This window comes from Oncorhynchus nerka, linkage group LG4, assembly GCF_034236695.1.
Source record: "Oncorhynchus nerka isolate Pitt River linkage group LG4, Oner_Uvic_2.0, whole genome shotgun sequence".
In the NCBI taxonomy this organism is placed as follows: Eukaryota; Metazoa; Chordata; class Actinopteri; order Salmoniformes; family Salmonidae; genus Oncorhynchus; species Oncorhynchus nerka.
In genome coordinates this window covers 70,778,008-70,797,435 of record NC_088399.1, presented here as the reverse complement: position 1 = coordinate 70,797,435, position 19,428 = coordinate 70,778,008, and the positions used below count along the sequence as shown (strand labels likewise).

At 44.6% G+C, this 19,428-nt stretch overlaps 2 protein-coding genes across 2 annotated transcripts; both read right to left on the bottom strand.

The window, feature by feature from the left end:
- Nucleotides 1-270: 270 nt before the first annotated feature.
- LOC115128537 (palmitoyltransferase ZDHHC18-B-like) lies at nucleotides 271-14,340 on the bottom strand. Its single transcript, XM_029658450.2, is given in 9 exon segments — nucleotides 271-1,874; nucleotides 1,877-2,027; nucleotides 2,865-2,977; nucleotides 3,861-3,963; nucleotides 4,189-4,240; nucleotides 5,218-5,355; nucleotides 5,674-5,823; nucleotides 12,350-12,510; nucleotides 13,916-14,340. Coding segments are annotated over 9 exon segments (1,152 nt in total). The 5' UTR covers nucleotides 14,146-14,340; the 3' UTR covers nucleotides 271-1,820.
- Nucleotides 14,341-15,499: 1,159 nt separating this feature from the next.
- LOC115128536 (uncharacterized) lies at nucleotides 15,500-18,948 on the bottom strand. The gene is made up of 4 exons (XM_029658449.2): nucleotides 16,862-18,948; nucleotides 16,527-16,711; nucleotides 16,232-16,391; nucleotides 15,500-16,101 (listed from the first exon to the last, which is right to left on the bottom strand). The coding sequence occupies exons 1-2, from the start codon at nucleotides 18,888-18,890 to the stop codon at nucleotides 16,632-16,634; spliced, it is 2,109 nt and encodes a 702-aa protein (XP_029514309.2). The 5' UTR covers nucleotides 18,891-18,948; the 3' UTR covers nucleotides 15,500-16,101; nucleotides 16,232-16,391; nucleotides 16,527-16,631.
- Nucleotides 18,949-19,428: the final 480 nt, after the last annotated feature.

Here is a 19,428-nt window from a genome sequence, read left to right as displayed (position 1 = left end):
AGGCTAAATTGATTTGAATGATGTACTATATTAAGTTAAAATAAAAGTGTTCATTCAGTATTGTTGTAATTGTCATTATTACAAATAAATCAAATTGGCCGATTAATCGGTATCGGCTTTTTTTTGGGGTCCACCAATAAATCGGTATCGCCGTTGACAAATCATAAATCGGTCGACCTCTAATAGGTACTGGTCACACATTTATGATAATGCCGTCTTAACACAGAAAACATAAAAATAAAATAATGTATGTCTATTGAGAACAACTCATTTGGGAATAAGTGCATTTATTTTATTTTTTTAAATGCAATGTTTAATACAGTACATTTCAGATGGACTTAATATATTCCAAAATGACAAATATTTAAAAGACAAATAAAACAATGTAAAAGCATAAGAAACCAGTAAGAGATGAAGACTGGAGGGCAGCAGGTACCCGAGCAGTTAACATCCGTTTAGAATACACTACAACGAATCACTGAAACCTATTGGCTCCTGTAAGTCGCTCTGGAAAACAACATCCGTTTAGAATACACTACAACAAACCACTGAAACCTATTGGCTCCTGTAAGTCGCTCTGCAAAAACAACATCCGTTTAGAATACACTACAACAAACCACTGAACCCTATTGGCTCCTGTAAGTCGCTCTGGAAAACAACATCCGTTTAGAATACACTACAACAAACCACTGAACCCTATTGGCTCCTGTAAGTCGCTCTGGAAAAACAACATCCGTTTAGAATACACTACAACAAACCACTGAACCCTATTGGCTCCTGTAAGTCGCTCTGGAAAACAACATCTGTTTAGAATACACTACAACAAACCACTGAAACCTATTGGCTCCTGTAAGTCGCTTCTCAGCAGTAACCACTTCCATTACCAACATGTGTTTGTTACAGGTACATTCTCAGCAGTAACCACTTCCATTACCAACATGTGTTTGTTACAGGTACATTCTCAGCAGTAACCACTTCCATTACCAACATGTGTTTTGCTAAAAAGTATAAATACTGAACATAGTCTATGGTCTAACTCCTTCTGTGCAAAAATATATATAATATGCAAACTCCCAGCAGACAAGACTGAGCCCTTGTATCCTTAAAGTAAACCAAGGTTACGTCAGCTTGTCTGTATATTGCTTGACTGTAAACAGCAGAAAGGCCTGTTGGTTTGGAAGAGGCAGACAGTCTGACGGGTTGGAGAGAGCCACTACCATAAGACAGAACTAAATAGCCCAGTGGCAGTCACACTTTGGAGACAAACATGTTCTAATAAACTCCCTAGTATTAAAGTTTCTCCTGAACCTCAAAACAACAACGGCTCAACCTCTAACCAAGCTAGGAAGTGGATGAATCAGATAGGCTGGGTTCCCCTTTCACTGAAAGACATAACCCTGAGTTGCCTGGTTATAACGTTAAGGCACGGAATGACGTGAGTAACTAACGGTTGAGCTACACCCAGGTCAAACATGGCCTAGCAGGCGGTTTCACTTCCTTGTTCCAGAGATGGTCTTTTCAGCGGTAAACAACGAACAGTCTGGTGTAGACTGGGCTACCAGGAACAGGAAACACCACCATATGTAATGTCCTGAATACCAGATCCTGAACAACAGTAATACAGTACACTGGTCTGTACTAGACCTGACCAACAGTAATACAGTACACTGGTCTGTACTGGATCCTGACCAACAGTAATACAGTACACTGGTCTGTACTGGATCCTGACCAACAGTAATACAGTACACTGGTCTGAGACTGTCATGAGAGGGTGACCCCATACACAACAGCCAGTCAGGAAACAGTGTTAGAACAGGCAACTAAACTGGGGTCTGCCAGTCAGGCTGAGGGGGGTTGCAGGTAGAGGGGAGGAGGGAACCTGCAAGGCACGGGAGGGGGCCAGCTGGGATGGCGTGGGCCCTCCTACCACTTTAATCTCCTTAGCAGCCGGCATGGGCAGCACCATCTCCATGGAAACTGTCTGCGATGACTGCTCCACTGGTACGAAGCCTCGCCTGTCAATCAAACTGACACGGAACAACATGGAGGAAATAGGTCAGACAGAAAGTTTAGGCTTCAGGGTTACATGCTGACCACACCTCTCGCGGAAGCGTTACAAATGTACATACACACACGTTATTCAATTATTGAACCCAAACTGCTCGCAAGCGTCTGCGTAGTCAGGCGCTAAAATAGAACTTGGTTCTATTTGTGACGCTTGACATGCTGCAAGTCCCGCCTCTCTCGTCTCCTCATTGGTTTTTAGGAGCATACACCGACGTAGGTAACTAAAATATGAACTGAGGTCCACACAACAGCCCAATTGGTGGCGGTAATGCACCTTAAAGTTGGTTGCCAACTTCTATATAAAGTCCGCAGAAGAAGCCTGAAGGAGGAGAGATTAATAGAAACTAACTCTGTTTACCCCTTTATCTGTGGATTAATTGTCGGAGTAGAGGACCTTGTGCATTTCATGTAAAAAAACAACCCAATGTTTATATCCCAGGACAAATTAGCTAGCAACAGCAAGCTAGCTAAATTGCAAAAAATGTTTAATGCTGTTCAACCTGTCCCCAAATGAATATAGTTGGTTTAATAAGGTTTTTGATATTTCGTGTCCTGATCGCATCTGGTGTGGGTGGACAAAAATCAACATGCGGTCTGGTCAGCATGTTAGGGTGAATTCAGTTTCCTGTTCAGTCAATTCAAGGAGTAGATAAAAATTGAATTCATGAATTGGAGAAAAATCCTGAGAACACAATGGAGTATATTTTATTCAGAAAGTAAAAAATAATAAATAAATCACATCCTAAATGGACTGACTCAAACCTTAAAGATCCATTATAAACCAGGCTGAGTCTCACCTGGGAGGCATGGGCCCACAGAGTACAGAGCAGCAGTTAGTCAGGATGTTGTTATAGCTGTAGGGGTTACCGGTGTCCTCCGCCTCACTCTTCCCCGACCACGAGCCTTTGATCTGGGACCAAAAGAGACCCACAAGATTGACCATCAGTTCTCATCCTAGACCAGTTTTAGCTTATTTGTCAGGAACCAGGCACAACAAACACGTCACCACATGTACAGTTGAAGTCAGAAGTTTACAAACACTTAGGTTGGAGTCATTAAAACTCGTTTTTCAACCACTCCACAAATTTTATGTTAACAAACTATAGTTTTAGCAAGTCTGTTAGGACATCTACTTTGTGCCTGACAAGTCATTTTTCCAACAATTGTTTACAGAGATTATTTCACTGTATCACAATTCCAGTGGGTCAGAAGTTTACATACACTAAGTTGACTGTGCAAAATGATGTCATGGCTTTAGACGCTTATGAGGCTAATTAACATAATTTGAGTCAATTGGAGGTGTACCTGTGGATGTATTTCAAGGCCAACCTTCAAACTCAGTGCTTGCTTGCATGTATGTATGTATGTATGTGTGTGTATACATTTTCCACACTATAAGGTTGGAATAATGTTGTGATGAAAATTATGATAATGCTCTTTTAGTGAAATTTTTGCCTGTTTTGGTGGGATGGAGTTTGCCTTTCATGGTGACATCACCATGCAGTAAATTAATTAATAGACCAATAAGAAAGAGTTCCAAACCTCTGTCAATAAAATCCCATATTCAGTTTTCCCACTCAGACAGTCCAAGCAAAATTCTTGCTTGAGAACATGCCCTTTACTGAGAAGCTATTTGTTTCTTTTTTACAATTTTAATTGAAAACAATCACAGTAAGATACGTAATTGTTACCCAGAAATGTGATATTGAGATTAAAACAGCTGCATTGGACATTAAAGTGTATTACACATATCCCAGAGGTGACAAAGACATCACACATTGTTATTTACTCACATCTTCATTTGTGGTCAGGTTAGAAGCAACCAGGTAGGTATGGAAGCCTGAGAGGCCCAATATGGACCAAACTGAAAAGAAGCAAATCACCAGCTCCACAGCAGTGCAGGAAGAAAAGTCAAAGACCACATTTATGGTTTGAGTATCTAAATATCATCAGAGACATCAGCTGGAGAAAGAGACTCATTCTTATTCTGCAACACAGCCAAGAAACTGAAGTGAATGACAGTTTAGGTGCACTAACACCACACTACTCGAGGCAGGGAGTGGTATTATGAGGGGATCAGGTAGATTACCCTAGACACTCAGAGTCTTGGTAAAAGGATATCTGACTGGACTCTCCTGAAGAGCAAAAATAAGGCCTCTCCCCCCTTGTGCCCCTGAGGACAGAGGAATTGAAGATTGTTACAGAAAACCATGACAGGATAATATCACAAGCCAGGGCAGTGTAGACTACAGACTCAGTGCGAGGCGCGTAGACTCAGTGCGAGGCGCGTAGACTCAGTGCGAGGCGCGTAGACTCAGTGCGAGGCGCGTAGACTCAGTGCGAGGCGCGTAGACTCAGTGCGAGGCGCGTAGACTCAGTGCGAGGCGCGTAGACTCAGTGCGAGGCGCGTAGACTCAGTGCGAGGCGCGTAGACTCAGTGCGAGGCGCGTAGACTACGTACTCAGTGCGAGGCGCGTAGACTACGTACTCAGTGCGAGGCGCGTAGACTACGTACTCAGTGCGAGGCGCGTACGACTCAGTGCGAGGCGAGACTACGCACTCAGTGCGAGGCGCGTAGACTACGTACTCAGTGCGAGGCGCGTAGACTCAGTGCGAGGCGCGTAGACTACGTACTCAGTGCGAGGCGCGTAGACTACGTACTCAGTGCGAGGCGCGTAGACTACGTACTCAGTGCGAGGCGCGTAGACTACGTACTCAGTGCGAGGCGCGTAGACTACGTACTCAGTGCGAGGCGCGTAGACTACGTACTCAGTGCGAGGCGCGTAGACTACGTACTCAGTGCGAGGCGCGTAGACTACGTACTCAGTGCGAGGCGCGTAGACTACGTACTCAGTGCGAGGCGCGTAGACCACGTACTCAGTGCGAGGCGCGTACGTACTCAGTGCGAGGCGCGTAGACTACGTGCGACTCACGCACTCAGTGCGAGGCGCGTAGACTACGTACTCAGTGCGAGGCGCGTAGACTACGTACTCAGTGCGAGGCGCGTAGACTACGTACTCAGTGCGAGGCGCGTAGACTACGTACTCAGTGCGAGCGTAGACTACGTACTCAGTGCGAGGTGTGTAGACTACGTACTCAGTGCGAGGTGTGTAGACTACGTACTCAGTGCGAGGTGTGTAGACTACGTACTCAGTGCGAGGTGTGTGGCGACGCAGCCGAAGATGAAGGCTGTCAGGAAGGACAGAGAGACGATGAAGGTGTAGAAGAAACGATAGTTCCTCTTCCCAACACAATTCCCCACCCAGGGACAATGGTGGTCGAATCGCTCTGGAGGAGAGGAAGCAAGACGGGGGAAGAAAATGAACAAATATCTACAAAGGACATCTCATTGACATTGAGGCCAAGCTCTCAAGCCCCTTTCAAATGGAAAATTAATTTGTAGAAAAGTCCAAACATTTTAAGAGGCCCTGCTTTCAGAGTTGACCATCATCTTTATGGAGAACACTAATAAATCCTCTTTATAAGACCGGCAGACTGTTCAACAAAACAATCTCATTAACAGGCTGTGTAGTGTAGTCTAAATAATTCAGTCTAATAAATGTCAGTGTTCCGTGCTGAACGCCCCCCTTGGTCTCCGGTCCTTACCCACACAGTTGTCACAGAGGGAGCAGTGGGAGGTGCGCGGTGGCCGGAACATCTTGCAGGTGAAACAGTACTTGAGCTTCACTACCTGCTGGTTGATCACCACCTCCTTGGTGCGGGGAGGGTGTCGGTAGGTGGAAGAGCCAGAGTTATCTGAGGAGAAAGACAGATCAAGAGACATAAGTACACAAGGTGTGTATATTAGTGTGTATTACTATCCTTGTGGGTACTGTAAATCCCCACAAGGATAGTAAAACAAGGAACATTGTCCTATATTAGAATTAGGGGTTAGGTAAAATAAGATGTTTAATAGAAATACATTTTAGGTCCCCACAGGGATAGTAAAACCTATGCGGTGTGTGTGTGTGTCCATGCTATGATCCAGGCAGTGGCGTTAGGCCTAATTGCTGGCAGAGTGGTGTCCATTAAGGTGGAATCAAAGTGTATGAAAGTGTGATGCCCGCCTAGCAGACCCATAGGCTGCGTTTATACAGGCAGTCCAATTCTGATATTTTTATTCCACCAATTGGTCTTTTTGCCAATAAATTAGGCAAAATATCAGAATTGGGCTGCCTGTGTAAACGCAGCTATAGTAGCAGAAGGTTTCAGATGAGGGCAATTTGATGTATTAATAGACTGGCTCGATCACGCCATGGCATGAGCTCATTCACAGTAAAGTGTAAGGTACTCACAAGAGAACAACTTTGCGTCACAATGACAGCTGCATATTAGGCAGCTAGTCAGAACTAAGTATGATACTCTTGATAAGAACTTTCTGGATGTATTCATCTGGTTTAGGAAGATAGGCCTAACCAGCAGATATGTAAAACATTAGACTTAAACCATGTTGCAGAGAGTATGACACATTTTAAAAATGATTTTGGCTACTCTGAGCTGTGTGTGTGTGTGTGTGTGTGTGTGTGTGTGGCGTGTATTCATGGACACCAAGGGAAGTCAGCCTTCCCCATAAAAAAAATATATAAAATGTATTTTTCATCTTTGCGTTTCATCATTTTCATTCAATTTGCAAGTGGCCAGGCTGAAACTATATCTCAATGGAGAAAACAGAGCGAGGAAAACAGCACCCCTCTGTCTCGGTAGCCGGTGTGTAGCCCATGCATATGTCTGGTCAAAAGGAGTATAACTTTATGTTGCCGCCCATAGCATTGAATTCAACAGCAAAGAAAGCCAGCTAGCGTTTGGCTTCAATTGATAAAAATGGAAGCCAAACGCGCAACTCTGAATGGTCTAGGTGCAGCAACAACAAAAAAACAAGTCTAAAGGAGGCCAGTTTGGATTTGGCAAATCACCACAAAGCAAAACGTCACCGTTAGCGGTTTCCTGCAGTAGCTAGCTATGGATGCAGATATGGAGTTTCTGGTTCAAAACAAGTTTATTTGAGCAGCAGCTGAAAATCAAGAAGAACGGGAGGGTGACTCCAAAATTGGATATTGTGCAGTGGAGAGGAGCACCTGACCTTTTAACACCGAGAATTACAATAGAACCGACTGGCTAGCTGGGAGTACTAGGCTAAAGAACTGTTTTGCTTGTCATACCTTTATTTGACAAGAACACACGATTGATCAACAACCCTTGGACCACCACTGGTTTTTCTGATCTTGCAAACCTGGACAGGTCCCTTGACCGTCATGGAAAATCTCAAAAACACATGGCAAGCCTGAAACTAAGCTCTTTGGTCGAGTCCGGATCAACGAGGCTCTCGGCCAGGTCACAGTGATCAGTGTCCAGAGGCACAACGAACAGCTGAATGAAAACAGAGACATTCTGAAGAAAATGGTCATCGCAATGTACCTGCGACAGCAAGGAGCAAACCTTTAGGGGGCATGATGAGCAGCAAGCCTTAAAGATAGCAGCAAGCCTTAAAGATAATTTTGTTGAACTTGTCAACGCATTTGCAGACTTCTATACTGCCACGGCTAAACACCTTGGGACAAGCACCATATTTACAGGTATGTCAAACACCATACAGAAAGACATTCAGAACATCGCAGATGTAATACAAAGTGAAACTGAGAATGAGATCAGTTCAGCACCCTTCATAGCAGTCCAGGTGGATGACACCACAGACATATCCTGACAATGTCAATCATAGCATGCTTTGTCAATGATAAGGGTGTTATATGCGAGAGACTGCTGGGATTTTCTGATGTGAGCGCAGAGAGAAACGCAGAGGTGATCACCACTGTTGTACTGGAAATTCAACCGAGCAGCCGAACTCAGACTTACGATGGGGCAAGCTGCATGAGTGGGTAGTGAGGTGGGGTTCAGGAACTCGTGAAAACCCACTTTCAATATGCCATGTTCATTCATTGTTATGCCCACAAACTAAACTTACGTTTTAGCACAGGAGACAAGCTATAGTCACGACGCAAAGGTCTTTTTGAACATCCATTGACAGTTTAAAACATGTTTTTCCCCCGTCATGCAAACCGCAGCAATGCTTACGGAGGTTGTCAATACCAAATCAAATCCAATTTTATTTGTCACATATACATGGTTAGCAGATGTTAATGCGAGTGTAGTGAAATGCTTGTGCTTCTAGTTCTGACAATGCAATAATAACCAACAAGTAATCTAACTAACAATTCCAAAACTACTGTCTTATACACAGTGTAAGGGGATAAAGAATATGTACATAAAGATATATGAATGAGTGATGGTACAGAGCAGCATAGGCAAGATACAGTAGATGGTATCGAGTACAGTATATACATATGAGATGAGTATGTAAACAAAGTGGCATAGTTAAAGTGGCTAGTGATACATGTATTACATAAGGATGCAGTAGATGATAGAGTACAGTATATACATATGCACATGAGATGAATAATGTAGGGTATGTAACATTATATAAGGTAGCATTGTTTAAAGTGGCTAGTGATATATTTTACATCATTTCCCATCAATTCCCATTATTAAAGTGGCTGGAGTTGAGTCAGTGTCAGTGTGTTGGCAGCAGCCACTCAATGTTAGTGGTGGCTGTTTAACAGTCTGATGGCCTTGAGATAGAAGCTGTTTTTCAGTCTCTCGGTCCCAGCTTTGATGCACCTGTACTGACCTTGCCTTCTGGATGATAGCGGGGTGAACAGGCAGTGGCTCGGGTGGTTGTTGTCCTTGATGATCTTTATGGCCTTCCTGTAACATCGGGTGGTGTAGGTGTCCTGGAGGGCAGGTAGTTTGCCCCCGGTGATGCGTTGTGCAGACCTCACTACCCTCTGGAGAGCCTTACGTACCAGTCAGGTACTGAAGGCTGTTTCACTCCTTGGAACTTCAAAAGTAGAGACGTGCACGCTGTGCACGAAGGCCAGAGATCATTGGATATCGTTTATGATCGGATCATTACTGAGCCCGGCTAGGATAAAGATTTGATCGCCCAGAGAAATGCACTGAAACTGAAGGAGTTCATAAAAAATAAATTTAAAAAAGGACACTGTTTGTGGCCATTTTTGGACTCACAGAATCACAGTTTCAGGCCCTGCAGAGCAAATCTCTTGACCGAAGACTTTATTGTGTACTGGTTGATAGTACAGTGTATGCCATCAGAAGTGATGACATTTCAAGGGACATATGATAACACTGTCCAGACTGTTAGAATGGAAGATGAAAGACACCGCCGTGGCTGGGATGACAATGAGCATGGACTAAACCACCGGGACAACGCTGACAATGACCCAGTCTCCCTGGACAGATACCGACGACTGCACTTTGAAATAATCTATGGAATCATACTACACATGACCCAGAGGTTTGCTGACATGAAGAGCCTCGACTTCTTCTGTGTTATTGATCAGGGGTAATTTCCTGAGTATTCCAAGCAACAGGGGTTTCCTGACAGAGTACTCACACATCTATCTGTTCCAGACCCTTTCTCTGACAACCAGAGGTTGAAAAATGAGCTGCAGGTAGTCCATTGCTGATGCCTCCTTCCACATACCACCAGGTGAGCTGCTGCAATCACTTGTGAAAAATAAACTGAGCACCACTTTACCGGAGGTATAGAAGCACCTGAAATGGATGCTCGCCATCCATGTTACAAATACATCAGCTGAAAGGTCATTTTCCTGTCTGAAAGGGAATCTAACCTACCTACGGTAGCTGTGGACGAGAGAGACTCACACATTTGGCAAAAAAGTCAATGGAAACATGTGCTGCATGAACGTAAGTCCAGCAGAATACTGTATGAAAACGGATTTGACCATTTTGTCAGCATGAAAGCGAGGAGGGTGGCAATTCCTTTACAGGTAGGGTGAGTAAACATGTTTCTCTTTTTGCACACTCACAGATTGATCAGACGGAATAGTTTGTGTTTTGAAAAATGTCCATTGTATTAGACTAGGCATTTACCTTGTGTTGTTGAAAATGTTTCAATGGTTTCGGTTTTCATCTTTGCCTTAAGGTGAACAATGTCTATATGCTTACAATTTGTGTACCATGCTATTCATTGTTTTAGCTCGGTTTCTTTCATATTTGCTGTGAGACGTTAATACTTAACTATTTATCTAGGTTTATTCCAAGTTGCATATATTATTGTGATGAGTCAATGTGAATGTGCTCGTTGAGATGCGGCCTCCGCCAGAGAGGCGCTCTCCACCTGGTGGTGCTGATAGCGGAGGCCGTGCTCTCCGTGGTCCTGAATCAATAGTTAGACTGCTCAGTCTGTTTTAATGCACATCTTGGGGTTCCCACAGGTTAACATGACTATTCCCGGGGGGGGGGGGGGGGGGGTATCTCTATAATCGGTTGGAATCCAGGCTGTATCACATCCAGCTGTGATTGGGAGTCCCATAGGGCTGGCAACAATTGGACCAGCGTCGTCCAAGCAGTCATTGTAAATAGGAATTTGTTCTTAACTGACTTGCCTAGTTAAATAAAGGTTACACACACGTCGACCAAAAGGTTATGTTGGTATGTCCCCAATACCAGTAAAACATCATCAAAACCTATTTCACATACTTGCTGTGCTGTTCTCGCTGTTCAGTCATTTCATTCTCAACCAGGATTTCTATGGCACGCCGTTTGGGTCATTGCGTGTCAAAAAAGATGCGTCAAATAACACTATTTGACATATCAAACAACACAACAATCCAATTCAGTAGCTATAGTTAGCTAGTCCACAGTGGTGGCCTTTGCGGTTAGCCTTCAAAATAAAAGTATGGCATAATTCTACTATTTGTATGCACTTGCATCAATCTATTACATACTCTTATTTTGAAAGCAAACTGCAAGTTCCACTATTGTGCCTAAACCTTATTGTGGCTAGCTACACAACACATAACCCAGTCCGGTTGAGCCTCCCTAGCCAGATGAAGCTAGCTGGCTGCTTTGGGCAACAGGGTTAAGTAGCTGGCTAGCTATTTATTTTCCTGAACTGAAGTTCAATTTCAATAGGCGAACAACAAGTGGCAACCTAGCTAATACTTACTCACAAGGATTCCTAAATCATTGCTAAGAATAATGAAAATGACTGCAGTTTCTACTGTTTTCAGGCTGGTTGTATTGGTGCTAGCGAGGTACCAAGCTAAAACTAGCTACCAAGCTAAAGCTAGCTACCCCAGAAGTTGCGGTCGCACAAATGATGCTTTATTACCAACGCGGTATTGTAAACACATCGTTCGTGGCCGGTGTTTGCAGACTTTTTGTACAGCTTTGACAGTGCTACTGTATGTTTATTTTACATGCAAAGACCCAAATGGCATTCCATATTATGTCATGAAGCTAATAGCAGTGACGCTATTACTGTGTAACTCCGGTAGGTCAAAATCGAAAAAATAGCACACATTGTAGTGTGTACCGATGCTCGACCAGTCGGCGAAAGCCAACATCACCCACGACAGAGAACGGTTGGTTGTCAAGGGCAATGAATTCCATTATCTTGTCCGTTAATGGATTTCGGCTTTAAGTTCTCGCAAAAATGTCTTACTCTAACAAATGACTGCTGGACTTGTTGACTGCTCGATCCACACAGCAGACACAGGGCTAGGTTAGGAATGCTGTGTAATGCAACATTTTACGTGGTGGTGTTATTTTTAACATCTGCCGATTCCGATATGTTCACAGATAGCTTGGCTTCCCCATTGATTTTACCGCTACTGGTGTGAATGTGAGAGAGCGAGAGACGTTAGTGGCATCCCACTGCAATTTGGCCAGAGTGTCTTATTTTTCACACAATTAAACAGCAGGGGCAATTAGCCTAGGGGGCTGACCACACACCGCAACAAGCAGTCATTAACAGTTCATGGATGTCATAAGGTGAACGCACCAATTTGTAAGTCGCTCTGGATAAGAGCGTCTGCTAAATGACTTAAATGTAAATGTAAATGTAAATGTTCAAAGACCTCCAGCCATCCATCCCTCCCTCCCGCCATGCTCTGTCAGAGGGGACTGTGTGTGGTTCTCTCAAGGGAGGAGGAAGCCTGTAATTATGGAGGTTCAACCATTTGCTGGCTGAATAATGCATGGCGTCGAACAAAAAACAGGAAACTAACGTACATGTTGCTGCTACAGTGTCTCAAAACCAGTGCAAAAACAAACAGCCCAGAATATGGAACAGGAAAACAAACGCTGTCACTTGGGCAGTGTAGGTGAATAAGTGCACAAAGCTGTAAAAGTTAGGGGGAAAGTAAGAATGTTCTTTCAAGTGTGTACTAATTGCCCTTACCGATCTGCTTCTCAATGTACGCGGCCTCGTCCGGCGTGGCCCGGGGTAGGATGCCAGGGTCAGTGAAGCTGGTCTGCAGGAGAGAGATGACAGCGAACACAAACAGAACTCCTCCAATCGCTGGGATGAACACAGTCAGGTGCTTCACCAGGAAGGGACAGCTGTGATGACAGGACAAAAAGAAGAAAAAAAGAACATATTCAGCAACAATTGAAGTGGACTACCTTATGTTAAAACTAAGGTTGTGTTTACACAGGCATCCCAATTCTGATCTTTTGCCCAATTACTGGCAAAAAAGCTGATCTGATCAAGACTAAATAGGCCCCTTTGTGTTTGCAAACTTTCCCGCACGGGGTGATGTGCACACAATTTGGTTGCAGAAACCCCTCCCTGCTAATATGTTAACCGCTAGTTACGTATACTGCTAATTACAGATAATATGTGGAGCTCAAATGGTGACCTTAAGTATTGTTTTTTTTGTTTTTTTTTACAATGTATTCCGAACATTACTGAGCATTATCGGCACAAGATCAGGAGTGCTTCTCCAGAAGAATCACATTCAGCAATACTTAAGAGTTGCTATTCACAATATCCCAACCATAGGAGAAAACACAGGGCATTCAGACAGCCAACATGAATAAAAACTATTTACATGTTGATTATGAGTGCATTTCACACACACAACTTTTCAATTAGAAAATTGGATTATAAGTACTGTATGAATGTTCTGCTTAATATAATTGTGTCATCGTTGCCACTCAACTGCATTACACTTCAAAAACACGTCAACCAGTAAAATAGCTCTTTGGCTAGCTTCGATACCAGCCTGTCTATGAGAGTTAGCATTCTAGCTAACAACTGATGCATCTAAAATAGGTATTTTGCAACGAACACAACCAAATATAATCTTAGGGACTGTTCAAGCAATAATCAAAACATTGTAAGCGAATGAGAATGTCAAAATATATATATTTATAAAGAGCTTATTTCAGTGGCTGATTATTACATGCTGATTGATGGGCGACTACCCGTGCGCGACGTTTCAGTGGGTACTGAAAATAAATGTCAGAATTGGACTGCTTGTGTAAACGCAGTGTAGCCTGCCTTCATTAAAATGTCTTTTTTTCCCTCTCACCCGGAACCTAAAGGGGTCAAGATTGAGTGCAGAAACAAACAGGACACCGATTAACCACATGAAGGACTAGTTCTCATTTTCAACATGAGGAACTGAAAATGCTGTCAAACCAGACTGACACACAAATAGTACAATAGAGTTTCTCAACCACCCAGAGGGGATCTGGTTTTAGACAACTCACTTTTTAATCACCACTGTAGTATAGTCTCAGGAGATGCAACGCGTTTCAGCAAGACACTTGCAGGAAGATGTAATGAATTCCTGGTATTAAAACTATTATTCTATTCCAGAATCTGCTGTGTTGTGTTAAAGTGTCAGACACAACCAAACTTACCATGGTTTGTTGAAACCTGTGCCATTGTTTTCTTGGATATGGCAAACATTTTGTTTCAAAAAAATGCACAAAAAAAAAAAAGAGAACTTGTACTTACTCAAATACAAAGAACAGTACGGTGGTGACCAGAATGAGGCCGAGGGTGAGTGGCAAGACACCGCTTTGTTGGGCCACGATGAGCCGTCCATCGCAGTAGAAGCGATTCTTTCCGGGGAAAACTTCCCATTTTCTCCGTGCCTTTTCCTCCTCCTCTTCTACAACTGCGGGTCGCGGGGTTGGAGTCGGAAGTGACAGCGGTTCGATTTGTTGGTATTCGCAATTGTTCATGATTTTCGAAAAAACGGACTACTTTTATTTCCCCAGTCTTGGGCGTCCGGAGCAGATGAGCAGTCACCGATACCTAGTTAGCAAGCTAGATGCCTAATGTAGTTAACAGCCTATAGCGCGTTGCCTGGAACATGAACTACAAACATGTTACAGCGCCGGGAAATTAGTGGAGCATGTCGTCATTGACTCAACAACAACCACCACCACCACCACCACCACCACCAAGCGTATCCACTATCCAGTGTATGAAAATAATGTCCCCAAAATACAGTCATTGAAGAGAACTGGACTTTTAAATGATCCCTCCGATCTAGCTAATTACCAGCTGTGTGTTTGACCCATTTCATCAGCAGACGGCTAAGCTGGTTAACGAGCCCAACATGGATGAGCAGACGAGTGGATAGTAGAGTACATATCACAGCAGGTCTATTGGTACCATACCAGGGGTCTGATACGGACAGTTTGATCCTATATGAGCCCACCAACTCCTACACTTCCAGACAGAAAGTAACGTCACATTTCCCGGTGGTGATGTTGACAGATGAGGGAGTTTTCGTAGCTACGAATCGACGTTAACTAACCGACTGCAGACAGTCTGTTAAACATAAACATTTATCGAAATTTGATTTGTTTTGGTCTTGTGCAGTCTATTAAATTCAGGAAAGCGTGCAGGTCAGGTGTACTTATATCGTATGGTCCAGCCCTATGGAGTGAGAATTTACTCCGCCCAAAAGATAAACCCTTTTTAATATGGAGGTTTATGATAGTGTCGAATTACTTGAGGCTTATTTGATCTTAAAAAAGTTTCGTAATGTTCAGACGGTTAATTGTTCAGGCTGTTAATTGTTCTGATATAAGTGGATGCACGTGGCATTCCAGCAACGTTGAGAAAAACGACTCCGGTCGGGTGCGTTGGTACATCTACTCGTTTGAGTGTCAGAGCAGAATAACTGATGGATTTACCAACGCGCAACACCCTTTGAATACAACAGGTGTCCGCAAAAGTTGGTTAAAAAAACGGTATGAAATTGTTGCTAGCAGCACAGTTGGTCACTAACGATCAAGATAGTATGAACACAGCCCTAAACAGCTCTGCTGGTAAAATTGTTAGTGAGGTGTGCTCTCATTTGTGTCTCGAAGTAGCTTGCAAGCTCGAGTGCGCACTATGGCACTCCAGATGTAATTTACGAACACAACCTCTTACTACTTGTGCCGGTTGTTCACACCGGTATCTGCCCTCTGAGGCGCTGGCCAACTGGTGGTAATGATAGCGGAGGACGCGCACACATTGGTTTCATGGTCTATGGGCTAAAGTGGTCCCACCTGACCTCACTCGCCTTTACTAATTGAGGACATGTATTTCCATTGTTAGAGCGGTCACTGGGCTATCTTGTCAATATAATAGATAACCTTTGGTTATGATTGCTATGAAATGTTTACAGCGTTCATGATTTGCTGGCAAGGAATTAAGTTACATCCTTACATCCTTTTATTTTTATGGTCTATCCTTACACAACGGACACATGAGGAAACCTTTAGTGGGTTACATACCAGTATGTGAAAATCAAAATGTGAAAATCAGGTAGTCTACTTTGAATGATCATATTAAAACGATGAACAAGTGACCAAATAATGTCATCGCAAAATTATTTTTTATTAAGCCTAGATATTTAGAAAACGATGTTTCTGCAGTTCCATTAGTTTAATGTTGTTCCTCTGGGGCTGGTGTGGTTGCTGGATGACATGAAGTCTGGAGAATCACCCTGGAGGAGCTGACACACCAAATTCTCAGTGATCTCAGAGGCTACTAGGGATGTGTTTGAACTGGCTGCAGAGGTGCTTGGCGGCTCGCTGAAGGGATTGTTGTTGCTTTTGGCTGGACACGCCAGCTGACCTACCACCCCATTGCTTCTACTAGTGGTCCGGGAAATGCCCAAGTCCATGGAGCTGACCACCCTTTTTTTTAGAGAATAAGGGAATAAAAATACAGAACTTTATTAGTCCATCCTGCAAAGGATATTCAAAAATGTATCTGAAACCATCAGCCCTTCAGTTGTCATTTCAGTTCCAACGTTTTTCTTCTTACCTCTTGGCAGCCTGAAGAGTACGGAGAGGTCGGATTCTCCTCCTGCTGTCCTCTTGGACAGGCTTATTATCCGTGTGGGTGGGGCGAGGAGGGGGCGTTGGCACCAGTGTGCTGGTATTCCTACCCAACTTCACAGCAGAAGCTCTGCTTTCCTTTGTATCTGTGGAAAGAAAAATACATCAGGATTTTATGAAATAATATACAGTAGCCTATGGCATCTTTTGCACAAAATTCAATCTAATATGAGGTGTTATTAATATCATACAGGAGCGATAAAGGTATTCAGGACTCCTACCTGAGACTGCGTCAACTGGAACCTGAAAAGCTCTATCCAAAGACAAGGAGCTAATGATGGATTTGCTCATCAATGCACACAGCATACGAATGAGCTCCTCCCGTTTCAGTTGGCTCCGTGGCGAGAGCTCGGAGGAGGCTCAGTAGTGAATCTCCTCTGAACACTCTGTGGCCTACGTAGGTTTTCTGTAAGAGAAGAGATCATTATTTTATTTACAATTAGGAAACATTACATAGTATTAATAGCGAAGAAGGCTGAATTATTTGTTTATTTATGCATTTTATAATACAAATAACAAGAATTAAAAAACAGAGAAATTCCTCTGTCGATCTTACCAGGATCCTTTCCTTGCTGGGGACTGGTAGAAGTAGACATTCCTTCTCCTAGTTCTGGGATGGACACCCGCTCACCCGTCAGCTTATGCACAAACTTTTCCACAGTGGTTTGTAGGAGGTTCACGGAGGACCTGGACATTCTAGCCTTGATCTTGATAGGCCGCTTCTGGTTAACATCACTGATTCTGATTGGACCACAGTTTGTGACCGTTGCCCCAGAGACATGAGGAGGATGGCCCCCCTCAGTCACACGTTTAAACATGGTGTCAGAGATAGTCGTGGACATGCAGTCATCTGCCCAGGCGCTGCATGCCTCATCGCCTGTTCCGTGACTCTTAAGTGTCTGCAGAATCTCCATGAAAGCACATTCTACCTCGAGGCAGCTCTCCGCCATCTTCTGCTCTAAGTGCTCTGTGGGCTTGTGAAATGATCCCCCTTTGGTGACAAAACTCCTCAGCTTGGTCACAACGATCTCCAGAACCTCCCTGTAAACATTGTGAATTTTTGACCCACACGAGGTGGCCTGCTGGCTGAGCTCTGGTTGGCTGACGGTCATGGCTCTGACAAAGTCCCGAAGGCTAGTCATCGAGCAGGTGGTCTTGCTGCTACCTGAGGCCTCTTTGAGCTTCTCAACCACATTGGAGCTGATGTCCATGGCCACAGCCGAAGCCGCAGCTCGGCTCCCCAGGTTGGTCATTGAGACGCTCTTAGCCCGGGTGCTTGACGACGACCATCTCTTCTTAGGCACGAAGCAAGACTCGGACCTCAGCAGATTGATGGACAGATGTCCGATGATATCGCTGATGGGTTCAACTGTAGCCTCCTGCAACTTCGTCTTGAAGCGGTCGTCAGTATGTAGGGCATATGTTTGGGTAGGTGCCACCTGTAGATCTCCAGTAGTGGCCATCTTGTGGTCGAGCTTCTCAAGCAGGACCTGGATGACATCACAGAGCAGCAAGCTTTCTTTGGCCTGTCTGCTGTGATCGTTAGCCTGACCCAGCCACCCATGGCGTCTATGGATGGTCTGCAGCACCCACCTGACTACTCTCAGGGCCTTCGGATCAACTGACTTCAGGGATTTCCGATCAGCCCTCTTGGGGATGTAAAGCACAGAGATCTCAGAGTTGTCCTGAGGAGAGTATTGTGACAGAAGAGCTGAGCGTGATCGCCTTCTTGGGGACAGTGGTTTCTGGCCACCCACGGACTCGTAAAGGTCATCGTCATGGTGCATCTTCTGCATGATAATGTTGATAATGCTGTTGGCATAGGGCATTAGCTCCCTGTCTGACAGATCCCCTTCACTGAGCAGCAGTGGGTTTTGAGGCCTCGGGGTGCTGGCCTGGCCTCCTAGGAGCTTACCAGATGGGTCAGATGGGACATTGATCTCCTGATTGTGGCCGCTGGACATGCAGCACAGAGACTCACTGCTGGGGCTAGACCCTGGAGTGGCAGAAGAACTGCTTGGTCTGCCCTCAGGGATGGAGGAACTGCTTGGTCTGCCCTCAGGGATGGAGGAACTGCTTGGTCTGCCCTCAGGGATGGAGGAACTGCTTGGTCTGGCCTCAGGGATGGAGGAACTGCTTGGCCTCACCTCAGGGATGGAGAAACTGCTTGGTCTGCCCTCAGGGATGGAGGAACTGCTTGGTCTGGCCTCGGGGATGGAGGAACTGCTTGGCCTGACCTCAGGGATGGAGGAACTGCTTGGCCTGGCCTCAGGGATGGAGGAACTGCTTGGTCTGCCCTCAGGGATGGAGGAACTGCTTGTTCTGACCTCAGGGATGGAGAAACTGCTTGGTCTGCCCTCAGGGATGGAGGAACTGCTTGGTCTGCCCTCAGGGATGGAGGAACTGCTTGGTCTGGCCTCGGGGATGGAGGAACTGCTTGGCCTGACCTCAGGGATGGAGGAACTGCTTGGCCTGGCCTCAGGGATGGAGGAACTGCTTGTTCTGTCCACTGGAGTAGAGGTAAGACCTGGTCTAGATTCTGGGCTTGAGGCAATACACACCGTGGAGTCTGGGCTTGAGGTCATACTTGGCCTGTACTCTGAGAAGATGAACTTGTGGCCCTCCCCAGTCAGAACATCGATCACCTTGAAATGAATACACTTTATTTGATACACATGCATGCATCAGAACACATAAACCGAGCACTGATGGAACAAGTACAGTACATGTCGTCAATAGAATAAACTATGCATAAAAACAAGGGACTGTACAATACATTACCTTGTCTAGGATCTCATCAACCTGGTCCGAGGACAGGGCAGCGCTCTTCAACATGCTGGTCATGGGGAACATCGAAGGACCACCTTTATCATTGTCTGATGATGACTGAAATAGCTCAGGGCTTACATGGCTGTGTTCACTTTTCTCAGCATGTGCATTCTCAACAGAATCCTTTGCATCCATAGTTTCATTCTTTGCACCAATATTCTCATCCCTGAGTTCTACCTTGCATTCTATTTTCTCATCTATCTTGGCCTCTCTAGCTGTTAGAATAAGCTCAAAGCATCTGTTGTTATTCTCCGATATGGTATTGTCTTGTTCATCTGGGTTCATCTCAGCATT

Coding starts and splice junctions, on each gene's coding strand:
- LOC115128536 (XM_029658449.2), bottom strand. CDS start 18,890: ATGACCTCAAGCCCAGACTCCACGGTGTGTATTGCCTCAAGCCCAGAA. Junction 16,712..16,861: donor CCAGCAAGGAAAGGATCCTG/GTAAGATCGACA, acceptor CTTCTCTTACAG/AAAACCTACGTAGGCCACAG.